Source organism: Cyprinus carpio, chromosome A6 (genome assembly GCF_018340385.1).
Source record: "Cyprinus carpio isolate SPL01 chromosome A6, ASM1834038v1, whole genome shotgun sequence".
Lineage (NCBI taxonomy): Eukaryota > Metazoa > Chordata > Actinopteri > Cypriniformes > Cyprinidae > Cyprinus > Cyprinus carpio.
Genome location: NC_056577.1, coordinates 27,522,018 through 27,543,630, shown reverse-complemented (window position 1 = coordinate 27,543,630; position 21,613 = coordinate 27,522,018). Strand labels below are relative to the sequence as shown.

The following is a 21,613-nucleotide window of genomic DNA, read 5'->3' as shown; positions in this document are numbered from 1 at the left end:
CAGAAAATACCATGGCGGCCACCCACTCGCTCTCCCCTCCCTCTGTGGAAGAGTCCTCTGATAGTACTTTTAAGTGGATTTGATTGACAACTCCAGCACTGGAGGCTTAATATATCTAGTACCTAATATATGCATATAGTTGTTTATGTGGTTCTCGTGATATGCTGATGCTGTTATTAATATGTCAGGCTTTTTAGGTCGCGTTCAAGGTTGAGATTGTTCTGGTATTAGCAATTAAAGTGAAGATCAGGGTAATATTTTTATCAGGATTATATAATTGACCCAAAGCTTTTCTCCACCCACCTTGGTTACTGCTAGTCACTCAGAGGAGCTTTGCAGGATGTAAACAGTAAAATGTACTCATAAATTGGCAAAAAAAAAAAAAATAATAATAATAATGATAATAATGTAGGACTCCACATTTAGTACAATGGCCACAAATAGCTTCCACTCCAGTTAATTTGCTGCTTATGCATCCAGTGTGAAACAGGCGTTATATGTGCAGTAGTTTCACATCCGTTGGGAATGAATCTAGTACTCTTTAGTTGAACAGAAAAGGTCATAATTGGTGATCATAAACGTTCAAAATACGTTTATTATCCATAGAACAACAATACCAGAATTAAAAGAGAAGTTCCCTAAATTAACTCAACATGCAGCCAAAGTTTCTCCTCATAAATGCTGCTGCTTCTTCAAGGATGTAGTGCAACCACCCACATTTTCTATCTTTGTTATGTAAGTACAGGGATTTTAAAAAGTCTTCATTAAAGTATGACCCAAACCACCAATCTACAAAGTGAATCACATTATAAACTTTGATTTGATTTGGAAACATCAATATATATATAATAAAATAATAATAATAATAATAATAATAATAACTAAAAAATTAAAACTTGGACAAAAAGACATACAAAAAGAAGGTACAAGACTGTGTAATTAATACCTTGAATGACAGGTAAATATAAAACTTGATTTGTGAATATGTTTATTATGTGTATTGACACAAGATTCACATATATATATATATATATATATTATATATATATATATATATATATATATATATATAATATATATATATATATATAATATATATGTCTATATATATTATCTACTATATATATGTATATATTATATATATATATATGTATATATGGTTATATATATATGTATTATATATATATATGTACACACTGTACAGTGGATAAATATAAAACTATGAATTTAAGATGTATGTTACATAGAAATCAATATATTTTACATTTATTGCAAAATATGCATCTATTTATATCCACATATTTAGGTAGCAATGACAAAATTGAAATAAACATAATGGCTAATTATGACACCATTGATTTATAGTTTATTAAACTATTGATTTCTCAATTCTGTATATAGAAACAATATATTATTCAATATATATTATTCAATATATTTTATGTTTATTGCAAAATATGAATATATATACATACATACAAAAATATAGGTAATCTGAGAGCATACGGAGTCAATTATGTGATTCATGGGAGTGGGCAGGCACTAAACAGTTAAACAATTTAAAAAAGTTACAATTAAAAATTATTTAAGGTTTTTTTTAATTACTATTTAAGGAAATATTTAATATTATTGATAATATTGAGGGAAACAGATGCTGCATGATTAGTCAATATTGTGTTTTAAGGCAGGCCTATAGCGTAGATTTAATTTTGCTGCTGTGGTTTCAAATGTTTATGGCAGTTTTATAGGTTTACTGGAAGTGCACCTGGCTTTTTCAAATTGTGTGCATGTGGAAGAATGTAAAACAGTTGTAGCCTTTTGATTGATTTTGGAAACCATTCATTTCTTCACACAGCGACTTCAAATGAATCAGGCTTTGACCTGCTGGAAGCCTTCTAATACCCTCTCACTGGTTATCATTTAGCCATGGGAGAGCTGGTTAATAGAGTCTTGAACTCATGGGAGTCGGATAGTGTATGTGGGTGGGACAAGATCCTGTCTTATCTTGTTCACTTTTCAGAGCTCGTCAGTCAAATCCATTCCACTTCCATGACACAGCAAGTTAAATAAAGCATCTTAGTATATCTGCTGCTCAGGTGGGTCTGGCTGTGTGCTCACATACTGTCACTAAACAAGCTGCTATTTAAATGACGCCCATGCTTGAACTAGATTTCTTACATAAACATGCCACTGATAAGTTAAGACAGGCTTGAGTGCCAAATAAAAACAATTTTCTCTGGTATACAGCTTCTTGCTCAACAACAGCAACACAGCCTGTGGAAAATTCCATGTGAGGCATTTTGAACAAATGAATAAACAATTAATCCAATCTGAAAGACCAGAATAAGATTTCAGGTTTTGAAATTAATTGGTGCTGAAAATATGTACTGCAGCTAAGCTGGTATATACAGCATCATGTTTGTGACCAAAATCATCAGTTGGTTATGCTGTAAGATCATCATTTAAACTGTTATGGAAACAGACAGCACTGCTATTTAAAGATTATCATGATGAATCACATCTTATTTGGAAATGAATATACCTTTGCATGCGTTACACGACATATTTATAACTGCAAGATGCAGCAATTCCAACTGACTAACTTTGGTAGCACTCTAAAAATGGATCCTGAGGGCTGAAATTCACAGATAAGCTGTTGACATTTCATTACGCACATATGCTATTTTCTCCCCAAACACTGTGATTTATCCTGCATTAGCATGTCCATGTGCTACAACACAAATTTAATATACTATTGTTAGATCAAAAGTTTAATGTTTTATTTTCGGTCATCTAACAATCTCATTAAAGTTGTTCATAGGAAATGTTTCTTGGTCCCCCTAAAAAGATACCCAGTCATCTCAGAAAACTCAACTACTCTGCAAAAATTCATAAACTTTGCTAAAAAATGTAACATTAGAGGTAAGGTAGCATTAAAATGTAAAAAATTGCTTATACGCCTATGTTGAAAGTATTTTGTAAATATCCGTCTGGATATAGAGCTCTTAATATACCAAGCAAAATATTGTTTGAGTCAGTACACTTGCTAAATGGAGAAAGGATGTGCATACTGGATCAGACAAAAACTGACCTGAAGCATAAAGTACATGGATGGGTTAGATTTATAAACAGAAATAGATTTTTATATATATAGGATATATATATATATAGGCCCATATATAGTATATATATATATATATATATATATATATACTATACACAGCAGCAGACCCCGACCTGAGCAGCAGATATACTAAGATGCTTATTTAACTTGCTGTGTCATGGAAGTGGGAATGATTGTTGACTGACGAGCTCTGAAAAAGGGAACCTAGATATATATATATATATATATATCTATATATATATATTATATTTTTTTTTTTTGTTTTTTTGCATCAAAGGGGCCAGAATGGTGTCCTGGATCTTTTCGGCCCAGATTGTGAGGTACAATATCAACTAAGCACATTAGGATAAACATATATATATATAAAATCTAAAAATAGATAAATGATAAATATAATTAATCTGCCAATAATTTCTGTAAATGGACTGCAATTATATAAATGTTCCCTCAACGACAACATCATGGTGTGTCAAAAGATCCAGTTTACCTTGACGCAGTGTCTATGTAGCAAACTTTTCCCACCTTCCAGTAACCTCTCCGCTGCCAATCATTTAATGAGGTCTTCCCTAAAAATAACTGCTGATTTACATTCTTTACATTCAGTCTTGTACTTTTCACTCTATGCACGCAATGTTCTACACCTAAACTGAAGTAAATCTTAAATCCCGAGTCACGGCTTCTATGGCTTACCTTTGTTACCACCTGCCACCTGAGGGGTTTAAGAGTGATGTCACCCTAACCGTTGCTTACAACTCATTGAGAGTCACTGCTTTAGACGAGGACTAACTAGAAAACCAATTGCTTCCTGTGAAGCATGAGCCATGCCGACATTAGCTGTAAAATAAAAGTTCATGTATAGTTGTTTGTGTCAAAATTTTGATTTTCTGAGCCACTGGAGCAAAAAAAAAAAAAAAAAAAACCAGAAAGACTTTTTTGAAGTATAACTGAGTCATCAAAACTGAAGTTTCAAACATTTAAACAAAGTCAGTTCAATATGATAACAGCTAGTGAGAAAAAGCATGCCATTTAGCAGTTTGGATGATGGTCCAAATAAACAGGGTTATATCATCTAGTTTTATAGAACAAGAGGGTGTGGGGATGATCAAAACTAAAAAAATAATAATAATAATAATATGGGAAATTACTGAAGTGACGAAGTGACAAAGCTGAAAGCATGTCACAACATTAAAAAAAGTAAATAATGAATAATAGAGAGAATGAAATAAACAATCCTCTTGTACTACTCAAAATAAGAAAAAAAAATATCCTCTATTCTAATCAATTCAAATTAAGGCAACTCAACAGCTTCTCTGGTTTGTTTTAATATACATCTGATCTGACCAATGTCTCATCTATTATCACCACAAAAAAGAAAATAAGAAAAAAAATTATTCCATCAGATAACAACTATAAAAAAACCACCAACAACACATCAACCACAACTCAACATGATCCACTCAAAAAAAATGGAAATTCTCAAAAATCGTATCTCACAGCTTTCTCACCTCTTCCTATGCATCTTCCCATCTCAACACATATAACAAACCACTAAACACCAAATTCCCAAATACCCAAACATTAATACCCACCATTTGATTAACTTTCTAAGGTGCAGAATTGTAATGACTCAATCTTTGTTATTTTGTGTGGATGTGGCTAATCACTTCATTTGCATATCCACCACTGGCTAACACCTTGAAATCAGACTTTTTCCACTTCCTCATTTGCATTTGCACCACAGATTAACACCCTGGAAAAATAATTGGCTTTTTCACTTCTTACAGATGTTGTAATTAATTAACAAGTTAGGCAGCTTAAGATAGAGAATAATGCTGGAATAAGACAATTACAAGTTGCAAATTATGTAGAGGTCATGGTTTTATTAAAAACACAGGAAAGCTCATCAGTTTTATTTCATTAAATATATTAAAACAATACAGTCTGACATTAAATAGATAACAAAAATACTTTTCAGGATATGTGTTTTCAATGCTAATGAATCACGTAATCATTAACAGAATATGCAGATTTTTGCATTAAATCTTAATGCAAAAATCTGCATATTCTGTTTGATCTTCCAAATTATGTATATATTATTTAAAAATAATATTTTACTTCTTGCAGCCCTCACTTTGCTACTGCAAGACCTTTTGAACTTCAAAACAGAATACAACAGAAGACAACAATTTAGAACAACATAGTCGTGCAACTGGCATTCAGTGTTGGCAATGCCATAATTTTCTGAACATTGTTCATTTACTACCAGGGCCACCAGCTGCGTTCACTTGCGAGAGATTGTCATATATAAATGGAAACTTGTAAACCAAGTGCAAAGCATCACAGAAGGTGCAAATATCATCTAAAGGGCTTTAAGATGTGTTCATTTTCAGGCCATCTGTATGACTTTGACCTGCTGTAGTGTGAATTTTTGTGAATGTTTTATTAAATGATATAAACAAATTAAATAGCGGCTGTATTCCATGTATAAATATATAGCATATATTGCTTTCATGAACAATATAACATGAAAGATGTTTAATATTGTATTTGTCATATGAATATTTAGCGAATTTGATCATTCCCTATTTGAATAAAAAGCCAAAGTCAAATAATTAATACTAAAACCATGTATCTCTTCAATCTTCGACCTCACTTTTAAGTGTGTGTGTGTGTGTGTGTGAGAGAGAGAGTTTTAAGTAGAAGAAATATTACTGAAGAGCCCTAAAAAAATTAAAAAGGTATTTTTTATTCAAACTATAATTATTAAAATGCATAAATTATCACAAATATTTACAAATAAACAGCACACAGTACAAACTGTAACACATTGAATTGAACATGAAAATTTGTAAAAAGTAGAAAACTGATATAGTATTTGCTTCTAAAATGTACTCCAATAAACTGTTTCAGTCATAAAAAAAAAAAAAAAAAAAAAAAAAATGAGGATACATTGTTTTAGTGTCAAACTATTAGGTGCTATCAAAAAAAGAATACTCCTCAAGACAAATGCTGTTACTGCATATCTATTGTTGATCATGCTTTACAGTATTTTGATTATGAACGAATCTGTTCTGTGTGTAATTGTGTATACAATATGTACAGTTTGTTGCTTGTAGCACAAGTGGCTCCAGGACATATCACTACAAATAACATACCAACAAATAAAGAGCCTCCCTAACATAAGCCTTCCTTACATAACTTTACTCATTGCACAATGTCACCCTTTCATCCTGCTTCCATTTGCAGTCTGAGCAGCAAGGCCATGGTGCAGTTTAATGAGAGGGTAATAAAAACTCGTGACCCAGTGACCTTTGTGGTTCATGACTCCAAGAGAATTAGCCATCTTTTCTCACATCTTACCATGAGTGCTCCAGGTCAGCCTTCATGTGGTCGGAGAAATGATATTTTGCTCAGAACATCTAAGTCACAATTCAGTGGTTATGTGTTGGGTTCAATTCCAAGTACACAGGAACTGAATGCACAGAATGTCAAGGAGATTGCAGTGAAATACGAGTATCAACAAACTTACATGGATACACTAATGCACACTACACTTTTTACATCTAAAATGTGGCCATAAACACACGCTGATAATTATGGAGAAGATTATATTTATGTTCTAACACAAATGCCTATTTTATCTGGCTGAAATGAGAGGAGTGTTGCTTTCCTAACACCTAAATACAATCTTTGCTCTACTCCAAGATTGTAATCTAAACGATAAACTCATGAACATAATTGTCCAGGGGATTGTTTACTGAATGAATTTAATTATGTAAAATAATAATGTCGTGTATTTCATGATTGGATATTTTCTCAAGGCTTTTTCATAATGCAATGTTACAAGGATACATAAAGGCCAAAAGTAAAAAAAACAAAAAAAAAAAACACACACATTCTGGGATATTTTGTCCATTTAAACTGAAAAAATAAAATAATAATAATAATTAATTAATTAATTAAATAATTAAATAATACAATGGTAAGTTCCCTTATTACAGGGAAAACCTGAAATAGATCCGACCTTACATTTCATACAGTACTAAAAGTACCATTATGGACCATTTTAAAAATAGTAAAAATGCACAAATCTTAAAATGTAGAGTGAAAAACTATAAACTGACATTCACAGAATTCTTTGGATGACACGTCACATTTAATGGCATTTTCTTTACATAATTGTGTTTTTTAATAGTTTTTGCTATCACGTGTATATAAGGGTTTTTGATAACTTGTTTATTTAATGTTCATAGTATTACTGTAGTTTGTTACCATTATGGCATTCAGTATTTGTGCGTATGACACGTGATTAGTGTTTGCTTCTGTGTGGAAAATCTACTTGTGATGAATTTGATTTGTTAATGCATCACAAAACACAATTTAGTATTAGTAGTAGGTTTAGTAGGTTTTTGTTTACTTGTTTGTATCGTAAATTACCATTTTTGAACTGTAGAATTTAAAGGTTGTTCTGTAAATGTTTACTGTATGATTCTGGTAATTATTCTGGCAACCACAGGGGCTGTTTTTCTGTAAAAAAGAAAAAAGAAAAAAAAAAGACAGAATTTTTTTTACTTATTTATTTATTAATTTTTCAGCAACAGTAAATGTGCATTCTCTGCTTTCTTATAATTGGCTTTACTGCTTGATTTCTTGCAGTATCAGTGATGATGTTAGGCAGCAGACAGTCACTCTCAGAAAAAAAGGTACAAAAGCTGTCACTGGGGCGGTACCTTTTCAAAAGGTACATTTTTGGAACTTTTTAGGTACTAATATGTACACTTCAGGTACTAATATGTACCTTTAAGGTACCAATATGGACTCTTTAGGTACAAAGGTGTGCATTTTGAAAAGGTATCGCCCCAGTGACAGCTTTAGTACCTTTTTTTCTGAGAGTTTAGAAATTTGGCTTTGCACAAGATGATGTTTTAAAATCTGTGATTGATTTGACAAACCACCTAGTGGACCAGTGGTATTTGTAATGATAAGTTCCAGTCAGAACACTCTGGCTTGTTATTTTAGATCACATGTTCTCTGTGCAGCTGAAGGTACATAAAATGCCTTATTTTATCAGTGACATAAAAGTTTTTGCCAAGTCAGTCACATTGCAAATTATTTCTTTAATTGCTTTGTTTTACACAGAATTAAAGAATAGACACATCAAACATCTACACTAATGCTGAGATATTACTAAAAGTTCTCTGTCATTTTTGTAATTTCAGAACTATTTAATTAATCAACACTGATTGTGGCAAAAACAAAGCCAATTCATCGATTCATTCTGGTATGTGACTGTCAATATAACATGTAACTACACGTCTCTAAGTTAAGATTATGAAAAGACCATGTCAAAAGTCATCTTATGATGATGTGTCAACAGGAATCAGGTGTTCCCATAGACCCTCCCTTTGAACAGGAGAACTGTCTTTTGGCAGAAGCAAAGGTTGAGTACATGAGCACACACACACAGCTCAAAGGATTTATTACCTTGGACAACTTGGAGGCAGCACTCAAATATCAGAACTGGCCAGAGTACTTCAGTGGACCACAGAGAACTGTGAACAGGTAGGGATTTATTTAGACTTTTCATTGTTGTTGTAACAAAATTGAGAGACATGCACAAAGAAGAAGTAAACAATAAGAGGTTATTTTCTTTGTATTGACCCAAAGCTTCTCTCATCACCCCGTATCTTGTACAGACACATGTATGTTTTCTTCAGGACACAAACTAAGTGGCAAGTTTCGAACTGGTGAACTAAACTATGCATGTACTTTGACTTAATATAGCGCCTGTGGAGTTTTTACAATCCAGGGCTGACAACCGCACATTACTTTGATTTCTGACGCCAAAGACTCTAAACTCCAAAATTATCTTGTGCTGCTTTAAAGACTTACTCCCTGTTTATAGACTTACTTTATACTGTCTCATAACATTATTAGTCTTAGCATGGATGTTATAAATGTAGATTCTTAATGCTAGTTTGGTGGCCACACATCAAAACCATTTGAGTCGGTCTTCCCGATTTGGTTTTCAGGGTCTGGAATCTGTGAGAGCTGCTAGTCAGGTGGCATGAAGTCAAATCAGAACAGTTGCAAGGATGTTCTAACTATAGATACGGGTATCACATCAAATGAAGCCAATGTACGTGAAGAATTTTGAATCAGTGGGTGGATCTAATCCTTACTTTTTTTGTGTGTGACAGATGTGTCATGGAACACATTGGTTCTACTGTAAAGTAATTAAAACAATCTTCTTATTGATGGTTAGTGAAATGATCATTTTTAGCTCTGGAGTTTTTAATTTAAACAAGAACAGGACATGCAAAAGACTATTGTAATTAAACATAGGGAAAAAACTTCAGAAGCGTGCAAATAATGGTGTGTATGGTATGTATATACATATATATATATATATATATATATATGTATGTATGTGTATATATATATATATATATATGTATGTAATTAAAACATAAAAAAAATGCAAATGTATATCTGTGTTTGTGTGTATCTATATATATGTTTGTATTATATATAAATTTATAAAAATATTTGAATAACAATACAAATACATATATACAAAAGTAAATATATATACATATAAATACAAAAAAATATAAATATTTATATTTATATTTTTATATTTATATATGTATATATATATATGTGTATATATGTATATATGTATATATATATATATATATATATATATATATATATATATATATATATATATATATATATATATATATATATATATATATATATATATATATATACATTTATGTAGGTACACTTTCCTTGGGTGATGATAATGAAGCTGTGTGTGAAAAAGCATCAGGACCTTATGGAACAATTAAATCTTAATGCATATGGAAGTTGCTCTAAAATATTCAGAGTGGCTATAAAGTGAATTCACAATAACTCATGCTGGCATATGCATTGTTGCTTTAACATTGTAAAGTGCTAAAGTGAATCTAAAGGTTTAAAGCTGTTCATGAAATATAGAACAACTGTTATTCACCAGTAAAGCTTGTCACTAACAGTGGCTTTACGTTAATTTATCTTTGAATGTTGTTTTCTAGAAGCCACAGATTTTTATCCTGCACACTGTGAGGGTTAAGAGGTTCATGGGGACATTTGAGATCCCTGGAGAGTCTATCCACATGAGCCATTTTAACTGGGCAAGGCTGTCAGGACAGAGAAAGAGATTTTATCACCAATCATAGAAATAGGAGGGTGATAGACTGAGCAAAATTGGCTTTGCCTATTACTGACGGTGATTCTGCTCACTTAAACACCCTGTTGAATTACATCTTCTGTACTCTAAATAAAGTACTGACAAGCAGGCTGATTTACAAAGCAGTCATTTCCTCAACTAAAACATGTGTTGCTTCAATCTAAGACCTAAGGTGCTCATTGCCAGTCTTCCCTAAGAAGAAAGTGGACTTAATGCTTGCATCAATATTGTGTTTAGTGCATGCTTGGCTTGTGAGCAGTTTGAAAATCTTAGTTATGCACCAACTTATTAAGGTAATTACTAAAACTCTGGAAATTAGACATTTTTATTACAATTTTTTCTCTTAAAGCATGTTGGATAAATCCTGTAAAATGATTCAATTTTTGAAAGAGAATGTGATTTTAGACATTTCAGACTCAAGGTGAGCAGGCCCTTTGGCAGAGCCGAAAGTAGAACTTTCCCATTGGTGTCATGTCACCTAATGCATTGTATGCTAATGATATGTATGCTATTACTCCCTAAGTGTCTCTCTTTCTGAACTTCACCAGTTTTGAGAAATGCAAATAACTAGTGCCAATCGAGGGCTGTGCTAGGCTGGCATGATAGCCTATCATTTAACAAATGACTTTGTCCTACTAAACATGTCAGCAGGGCAATTCTGTGAAAGGGTAAAAAGGTTAGCTGTAGAGTTTAAAACTTGAGCATGTCATTAGACTTGCTTTTCATATAGTCGTGTGAAGTGATAGTTTACTCATGCACTGTTATTACTGCTATACAGCCCGGCTTGGTGCTGGCATGTAATTATGTTATGAAGCATGGCTCTGGTTTCTCAGCATGATGAAAATCTCCTTTTATGCAGCAGTTCATCTGATCTGAGATACAGGTGAAAAACCGTGGAAACTAAGCTAACACAGGCAAATTTTGCACAATAAACCACTAATGTGTTAAGTAACATACAGATGGTAGACAACCAAAATGAGTAATGCCGCCGCGCGTACCGCCGCCGCAGGGCCGCGGCGTTAACTGCAAATCAGTCGCGTGTTAAAATCATTCGCGAAACTACCGCCAGGTGGCGCAAAGGGACGGATTGCGAACTGAATGTAATTGTAAAATGAAAGGAAGACGTAAAACAACAATAACATTATAATATACATTATAACATCCTTAAAAGCCATTAAAAATAGGATAGTCTTAGGCTACAGTCTACTCATCAAAAAAATAAAAAAAAACCTTTACACAAAGGCTCTTATGCATGCTATTTAATTTTAAACAGTCATTATTATATATATATATATATATATATATATATATATATATATATATATATACACAGATTAAAATGTTTTCATTTCGGTTCATTCTTCGTTTAAAAATAATAATAATAATAATAATAATAATAATAATAATAATAATAATAATAATAATCTTCAGGTTCCATTTGCACAGCGAAATGAGAACAGTCCAGCATTTACAAATAATTCTTTGTTACGACCTCTCATCAAAATATCAGCTCAGAGGGAAGAGAGCTACATGGCATAAACAAGAACGAATAAATAGCGCAGTCGCTCAAATCTGTTTATTCACTCACTCCCAAACAGACGTCACAATACTAACGAACATGATTCATTGAATTTATTAAATTTTTTTTATGGTAAGTGGTTGCAATCAATTTATTTTAGCTACATTTAAAAAAACAAATTTTGCTGAAAGTTAATCAACTAAATTAGTTTTTTTAAATATAGCTAAAATAAATTGATTGCAACCACTTACCATAAAAAAATTTAGTAAATTCAATGAATCATTTTTTTCAGTGTACCAACCCAGGAACGAAATTATACAGAACAGACAACAACGAAGAAAACTAAATATAAATAAAGAAACGCTTGTTTGCTGGCTGGCCCACAAGATCTGTCCATCTCCTTTCTCCTCCTCGTTGACGTTTATACCGTATCAATCAGCCACTCAAATCACGAACAGGTGCGTCCACCTAAGAGAGAGATAGAGCATGTACACGCTCCAAAAGGATAGAGCAACGCCAAGAAAAACAAGGGAGGGACAAAACAAAGAAACAGACGGACCAAGCCACCGACCGTAACATTCTTATTAACTCTGTTATTATTCTTGATTTTTCAGACTGCTAACACGTTGCATTTTTGAATTATGCCTTTACTGTGTGACCAATAATTGTGAATTGTGACTTTGATCGCGCTGGTACCTCACGCGCACATATTCATTGGAAACAGCAGTCATTCACCAAGCCATGCGGCGCGAGCAGCGGGCCACTTTGGCATAATTTTGCTAATTATGATTTTTTTTTTTTTCGTCGATACTACTGAAACACGTGTGAAATCCAAAGCCTATTTTACCTAATGAATAAGAGTTTAGCTTCAAATGGGCAACATGTTTGGATTTGTCCCGAATGAGAGAGATAAGCCCAAAATTATTAATCTCTTTAAATTATTTTTAATTATATACTGCAATTCTATGTTGTTTTATAAGCCTATATTATTATATAGCCTGCTGCAATTATATTTATCCATTAGAATTATATATTTGTAATTCTTGTTCTGTTCTGATCATTTTTTTAAATTTAAAGGATTTGTTGTAAAGTGAAGGGAACTAAAAATGTCCTGTTGGTACATAAGCCTATAGCATTATTAGGCCTGCCGTTATTATTTCTGAATATAATAAAATGCAACTCTCACAAATGTAATTTATTTTTTAGCGGGTTTTCGTGTATGTTTTTATCCAGCTTTATTTTTCCATTGCATCTAAAAATTACTTTGTGCATCACATTCACTTCGTGAACAAACAAATATAACTTCAGATCTGCCTCCTGCGTTGCTCAGCTCTGGACGATTTCAAAATGTTTGATATAAAGGTTGCTGTCACATTTTATATAGGAATTGTTCATTTAAAAAAAAAAAAAAAAATCAAATTATATTGTTAGTTTTATGCTAACATGCAATCAAGTCTTCGGATACTATACAAGATTCAAGTTCATTTAGACTAGCATGCACTGTGACATTTTACCGTTTCAACTTATAAACTCCTTGAGATTTTAAAGTCAGTTTAATAGTATTGAAATTCAAGTTGAATCTCGAAAAAAAAAATTAATTAAATTATTTCTATGAATTAATAAGTTAGCATGACTTTTTCATCATAGCATTTTTTTACGAGCTGTATTCGTTTTCTGAAACCAAGCACCCACTTTTTTCCTTTTTTAAATCTATGAATCGCTCGCATATCTCCTACAACCTACAAATAAGGGCTAATAGAGGCTCTTTCTTTAATTATTTATTTATAATGTTTATTCTTGAAGAAAATAAGCCTTTATTCTTTAATAAAATAAGGGATCCAAATATTTGTAATGTAAAATACTATAGGCCTATATCTGCCTGCAGTTAAAAAGTTATATTTGTTTTTATTCATCCATTTATGCTACAATTAGCCTATTCTAAAAATAAAAATAAATAATGTCATAATGCCATCGGTCTGAATAAATTTTACCATTATAGAATTGGGGTAGTAATTTAGGAGGTGAAAATACAGTGAAATTACAAACGGCATGGGATTTTAAAGCATGACAACTGAAGGTCTATGAAACATTTGATGCATTTTTTTTAAACAACGGCACTTAAAGTTTTCAACTAAAATATTACTATTTCAACCATATAGCCTGTGAATAAATAAATAAAATGCATACTTTTCAGTGAAAGAACACTGAGAGTGTAGGTTGCTTTTTTTTTTACTCTCTATTTAACAGCATTAACTTACAATGATATAAGTCTTCCTTCAGGCAGACTGAATGTTTTCCTGTCTTGCAAAATGTTGGGTCAGTTTGCGCGAGTCCCGCTCGCTGTGAAGTGGGAGCAGTTTACGGAGGATTCCGCTTGGTCTTAAAGCCTTCCGCAAACGCCTACGTTCACAAATAACAATGATTTTGGCAAAAAAAATAATGATTAATTATCAATTGATAATTTGTTATTATTTTGGTCTAGTGAAAATAATAATATGGGCTGCGGGAAAATAATGAATAAAGAGAGTAAGGCTGCTGTGAGTACAGGCATGTTTCAACCCAGTAACATGAGAACACACCGTTCCTCACAGCCAAAAAACAGACCGAGCTCAGTTCAGCTGGAGGGGGTTGGGGGGTAGTTCTGTATAGCTTGTGGGGGTCGAGATAAAGGTGTGAATTTCTTGCTCTTTCATATGGACAGTCTTATGAGGGTTTCAAACTTGCAGAACAGGTTTTAGGACAACTTTAAAGAAAGGTTTGATCACTTCAAATGTTGACTACTGTACAGCGCAATAAAGTTTATTAGTTATTATAACTTAATTTCAGAGGATGTTGCCTTAAAAAAAAAAAAAAAAAACTATTGCATTAGGGCTGGGCGATAGGCCTATGGCCTAAAAAAATCCCCGATTCACAAAAAAAATCCGATTTACAATTTAAATCGATTTTTTTTTGCCTCCCTTGCCCCCCCCCCCCCCACTTAAAATCAATATTCAAATGACAAAGAAATTGCTCAAAACAAGTTTTATATATAAAAATATATATTTTTTAATACTAGCCCATCATGCCATCCACTCGGCGTTAAGAGCTGTTCAGATTAAAACTGGCAGCTCCGCAGTGAGTCAGTGTCACGGACGGAGGACAGACCAAGTGTAGGCCTAAATCAGTTTTCTAGTCTATATTTTCATCTCGTTATGCCGCTGGTTTAGGTTATGTATTTATTTTTATTTCTTATATCAATTATTTGTAAATATAGCAGACACTGTCTAACCTGTCTACACCGGACGGCTTGTTCATATTGGGCGAAACATCTCTCTCACTCGGCAGTACAGTAGGCCTATGTGAGCGGAGTGGAGCAGCAACAATTTCCCTCCGCGCTCCTAGCATTTAATAATCACTAAGCTCCGCGGTTCATTGATACCAGAAACACTGCTCCGCCTTCACTCCGTGGCTAAAGTTGAAATGTTATGTTCATAATAATAAAAAAAAAAAAAAAAAATAAAATAAAATAAATAAAATTACAGGAGAGTTTCAAAGGGGATTAGGCTATTGTGTGCAAACTTTTTGTCCTACCAAACGCCAAACTAATAAAATTGTCAGCATTAAAAGGTATAATTGCTGCTTTCTGCTGTGCAAATTTTGTTTGTGATGAAAATAACAGTTTTACATTTTCGTCAGTTATTTTATCTACAGATCGATGCATTTGTTACAGATTTCTGCTCATTCAAAATCAGATACAGATGAAGTAGCCTACTGTAAGATGACATTTGTTTGAATGCATTATTGCGACAGCGATTACGTGTGAATGTGCTGTATCTGTTTAAATCATGCTTTAACCCGAAAATAATCAGTAAAAGGAAGACAAATTCCTTGAGAACTAGCCTGTAACAACCCGCTCGACTATTGCCGTCATTATAGTCTTCTGATCGGAGAGATTATGTGTATCAAGCTATAGCTAAATATGTTTTATCATGTGAATTCTTGCTAAATATGCAGTTATATTACGGGCTGTTGGCATGAATTGTATTCGTGATGGAGCGGTGCTGGAGCGAGTGAAAACCACGACGCTCCGACTTTTAAAAAATCCGCTCCTCTTCAGTCAGAATTACTCCGCTCCGCTCATACTCTGCTCGGCAGCGTGTCTCAGACGCGCGGGGGAGGCTTGAGCCCAATCATTCTCAAAACATAAAATATTTATTTTATTTAAATTTTCGTTTTTGTGTTTCAGAGGAAAAATCAGTGTTAAGGCATCTCTCCATTACAGACCGTTCTGAAAGAAGAATTTATGCAAACGTCTTCTGCTTCCCACTAAACAACTCTCTAGTTACTATTCGTTCATTTGTCATTATTCAACTAATCGCAAGTTTATATTAAATTTACAACTATAATCCAGCCTTAATATATTCCACGCTCAAGAACATGCATTAAGTTCGTCACAAAGCACAGGCAGAAGTAGCCTAATAATTATGAAAAAGGAGACATTTTAATTATTTATTAATAAACAAATGTTTTCTTGTCGGCTGCAAGATGAAATTCACAGTGCTGACTCTCTCCACATGGACGCGCCTTTAAACAGAAATACAACCTTCACAGATTACATGATTCTTTCGTTTTGAATTGATTCGTTTAAAAGACATTTCAAGCTTTCTGTAGATATATTTCTCATGTATGTAAGACGCCACAATTTTCAGTTATTTCATTATTAGGAAAAAAATTACGTGATCTAGAGGGCGCCTCCCTGTCATGCATGCGCATTAATAATTTTTGCACAAACACTTGAATATAAATAATAATTCACATTTTGCATATGGATTACAAAGTAAATATTTTTTACATGCAATTATCCAAAATAAAACCAAACAAGATTTGTAATGAAGATAAAATATGTAGACAAATAAGAATAAATGCTGCGTGCACTCAGCATCATGCAGAGCAAATCTTGCACTGATATTTTACGGAATATTATACAAACCTGCATTTAAATGCGGCTGCAATTTATTTATTTATTTTATTTATTTATTTTTACTTAAATTATATGAAAGCAAGCAAAGAAGACTCCATTTAAAATCACTGAAGTTGTCAATTAATGAAGCTCTTTTTTTTTTTTTTTTTTTTTTTTTTTTTACATCGTGTGCACTTTGTTGATAAGTGAGGACATTTTATTAATCCATCCATTCTTTAGAGTTGCAATGATTTAGTTAAATCGTGCAGGTTTAATTTATTCATTTCTTGTTTTAATTAGGCCTAAATAATGGGAGCGAAATTATACAGTGCCTTACGTTTTACTAAAATAAAGAAAATAATTTATAAAACACGCAAGCCTAGCTCACAATAGGCTATCACTTTTATCACTTTTAATTTTCTTTTTAATAATATAACACATAATTCATATTATATAAATAATACTGCACACTATTTAAATGTGTCTAATCTAAAATATGGTGTAGAGAAAAATATAAGCACAGGCTCATAGGCTTGACATTTATCCTGCTTGAATTCGTTCCAAGAAAGGCACATATCTTCATAAGGACTAAACTTTCATCTGTGAATATTAAATATTTTTTCTTTCATTTTCCCCGACTGCAATCAAATATAACACTTCGGTGAGGCAAAACTGACGTCTATTTGCGAAAATGTGCTTTGATGCGCTTGTCTGTAAACCTGTGATTAAAGCGCCACTCAGCGGTCAAAAGCTGCTAATGCATTTTGCAGACGCCGCGGCGGCGGTACGAGCGGCGGTAGAAGTAACGCTTTGGATGTCCACCTACTGTATACCTACTTTTAAGCGTAGAATGCCCAAGATGGCAGTAAGATGAAGTCTTGTCCCCATATACTGTAAGCATGTGATTGCAGTGAGTGGTGTGAAGCTCAGGTTGCGTGTAAACTGAAGAGCCTCGGATTGGCATGCTTCAGTGTCTGGGTATTTTGCTCAGGAGGGTAAGATTTCTAAAATGAACAGAAGCCAAGGCCTACTTGGGACATACTGAAGACCATTGGTGTTCAAATTATTTGTCATTCTGAATACCTTGTGCTGTAATCAGAGAATGCTCTCATACAGTTTTGTTTCAGCAGCCAGATTTTAAACTGGACATCAAGTGGTGACCTGAAACCATTTATCAAACAAAAAGAAGGGAAACTGACCATTTTGTTTTGCTCTCAGCACAAAACAAATTGTGTTTGGCACAAACCATGTTTACTCTCGCTTGAAGTACTTAATTTAGTCTGGGTCCATTTTGTTGTACCATCCATCATATTGTTTTTGAGGATGAACTGATGTCACACAACCTGTGTTGGCATTTACCAAATTTGTCTGCTTCTACCAAGTGACAGATGAATTTGCGCTAAAACAATGAATTTGATAAAACGATGAATACGACTATATATTTTGCTATCATATAGGATCCTAAAAGTGAGTTACTTTGGTTTAGCATTTAATTTTTTCCCCTGCTGTCCACAACCCTTTCAGATTCAGACCTGAAACCTGTTTTTGAGTTAGGACCAACAGTTGAGACCACTGGTATAATAGTATAGATATCATGATTTTTGGTAAAACATTCAATTCATAATATTAGTTTTTTTGTTTTGTTTTTGTTTTACAGCATTTATTGATCAAGGTTAGTGTTAATACACTATTGTTCACTGTTAATTCTGATCATTGTTAACAATATCTTTTAGAAATCTTGAACTAATGCTAATTTATGCTACCTGTAATGGTATAAATGCATTTGTACATGAAGAAACTAACACTAATCTAATAAATGCTGTTCATTTTTAGTTCAATGCATTAACTAACGGAAATAATTTAAACTTTATTAAACTTTTTTTTTTTAGTGTCACCAGAACTTCATTATTTGGTACATGTATCCACTTGTTCAACCTGAAACTGATTATTATTAGCAAATTTACCATCCGAATTATACTGCAGTAATATAACTGCCATAGTGTTATTCTCTATGATGCAACCATTTGAAATAATAACTGTCAGGTTTTACGCCAACAGAAATGACAAACCAAACCATGCATAATGATGAGTCCAATGAATCACATGCATGTTGAAGGACGACACTCAAATGTCAGATTTCAGCAGCTTGTGATCCACAAAACGCCTGCATTTATATCTCATTATGCTCTGTGCAGTGTCTATGAGAGGCCAATCAGCATGCTATCGTGTATGGAATATGGCACTCGGTCAGATAACTGATGTAGCACAGAATGCAATTTCATAGAGTTATTTATTGAAAAAGATAGCCTCTGCATTAAACAACCTGTTTCGCTCAGGATCTGAGATGAGATTGAGACTATCATTAGCAGGAGTCAACAACAAGATAGGGACAAGAGTCATCGAGGGCCATAGACTACTAGATCATTCCAAATAAACAAGATCTGTCCAAAACCTAGTCACCTGCCTACCTAGACAGTTTTTCTCATTGTTTGGCCAAAAAATTGCACTTATCCTTAAATAAGAAGAAAATGTATGGAAGACCGTTTCAGCCATAAAATTAAAATTAAAAAACAGTAATTGTGACTTTTCGCAAATTTTTTCCTCGCAATTATAAGTTTATATCTCACAATTCAGACTTCTCATCTCAGAATTGTGTATTTATAAACTCAACTGGGAGTTAAACGTAGGTCTGCAATTTCCCAGTATCGCAATTATGCATTTATATCTCACAATTCTCAGTTTATATTTAAAAAGCCAGAATTTTGAGACATTAATTCAAAATAAAAAAAGTCTAAATTGTCACAATTAGCATTTTTATTTTATTTATTTATTTTTTTAGTATTATTACTTGGCGGAAACAGGCACTCAATGAAAATGTCAGTTGTCATGTCAATTTTTAATTCAATACTGAAAAATGTTATGAAAACAGTACAATTGAATTAAAAATAGATTATTTTTGCCCAATATTTATGTGCTATAAATGTTTATGCTTGTCTGACTACTAAATGCGGTTTTAGCTACAGTACATGCTAACTCCAAATCCAATTGAAATCAATTGCAGAGTAATTCAGTCACTTATGTGGTTTTGTTTCAGTTAGGACGCTGCCTTATGGGTAGTTCACACAAGACACGTTCTTGCTTTCAAAAAGAGCTTGCTAACTTGCCACTGTGTCTTAAAAAGCAGTCCACGTGAAACAAAGACATCTGTCTACCGTTTGTTTACACATACAAACATTTAAAACAGCACAAATGGATGCATACATTCCATGTGACAACCCTATGTAGGCAGTAGACAGCACACTAAAAGATTTTCAGCTCTCCTCCTCAAAGCCAATATGTCTCCCTGCAGGAGACAGTTAAATCCCATATTAGTGCTATGCTAGTGCTAGTATACTAGTTAGGACACACTGACTGGATCTGAATCGTGTATGCGAGGAGATCTGAAAAGATGAATGACTAGAGCCGTGGAGGTTTTGCTGACTAGGCCCAAAGCCTCTTTAATGGAACATAATGCACTGCACTGTCACACTGCATCACAGCCCAACAGTTGGGATAACCGTCGTCCTACTTTGCTTCATCTTTGTGCCTGCTTCACCTGAATTGCTCTTTTCCCAAAACTGCTTGGACTTAATAGGTTATTGAAATGTGCAAATGCTCAGTTTGACCTATTTTGAGGTGTCTGCTTAATGATGATAAGTGTTGCAGAAGCACATGTGACGAATATCCTAGACAGATTGATTTATAAAATTAGCTTTTTCATACATCTTCTAATAGCCTCTTGTATTGTGGAAACATTTTTATCTATCCAAATGTTTAATAAGACTGAAATTGAATTGACCTTTCATATTGCTTTTCTCACACCCAGAGAAGCTTCTGAATTCTTGAGCCATTGGACTGCATCAAGATGATGAAAAAAGCCAAGGTTTTAGATCCAACTGCTGCTGGGCAAGGCGGTAAGAACAATATAATTGTTCTCTCTCCCATATGGCAGGCTGACACCAGCACCGAACCTTGTCCAACTGCTCTATTACTGAATTACTGAAACAAGAAATCCAGCCATGTTCTCCATGAAGACCAGCTAGAGATACACATGGTGAAAAAAAAAAAACATTCTTTTTTTTGGTTTTGTAATTCGTTCTTTCTCTTTCTTAATGGTCACTATTCCCAGAAGATGTAATTTAGTTAATCAGTTTTCATTGTATTCATAATGATGGGAGCGTAGTCAATGGAATTTGAAACACTTGATAGGACATGGGTCTCATTTAGAAAAGTTCGACCACAGTAAGCAGCTTCATTAAAATCCAATGCCGGATTTTCCAGATAAAATCCAATGACCTCCTCTCCATGGTAATGTGAATAATATATCTGTCCCCAAGGGGTTAGAAGAGCAAGAAAGTGAGATAAAAGCAAGTGTTGAATCTAAGCCACACAAATCTAGCCACACAAATTTATTTAAACACATGAATGATCAGACAGCTGGTTAAAATCGTAGGTTGTGAGTTTGGAAACTGGCCACTGTGCACAAGATGCAAATGAAGAGGAGGCTGTGAATGTGGCTTATGCAATCAGAGCCTTCATCAGTGCCTAGTGCGCCTTTCATCTGGAAGCTCACTAAACAGCACGGTGAGCATTTGCTGTCATTCAGCATGGGTTTCTTTGAATCGTGTAACCATGGATGCGAGGGACAACCATCACCCAACCAGAATGTGGATTGCCTGTGTTGTGAAGGACAGCAAACAGAGCCAGAAAAGAGGAGCGGGAGAACTGGACTGGAATCAAACCTGTATGCACAAC

At 33.6% G+C, this 21,613-nt stretch overlaps 1 protein-coding gene across 5 annotated transcripts in view; it reads left to right on the top strand.

Moving 5' to 3' along the window:
• The first annotated feature begins 8,532 nt into the window (after positions 1-8,532).
• The window catches only part of LOC109083095 (immunoglobulin-like and fibronectin type III domain-containing protein 1), a 35,257-nt gene continuing 22,176 nt past the window's right edge, over positions 8,533-21,613 (top strand). For all 5 annotated transcript variants that reach the window (XM_042758810.1, XM_042758813.1, XM_042758815.1 and 2 more), the window contains exons 1-2: positions 8,533-8,686; positions 20,685-20,772. In XM_042758810.1, the coding sequence (XP_042614744.1) occupies positions 20,724-20,772 (49 nt within the window). In that variant the 5' untranslated portion in view covers positions 8,533-8,686; positions 20,685-20,723. The remainder of the gene's footprint in view (positions 8,687-20,684; positions 20,773-21,613) is intronic.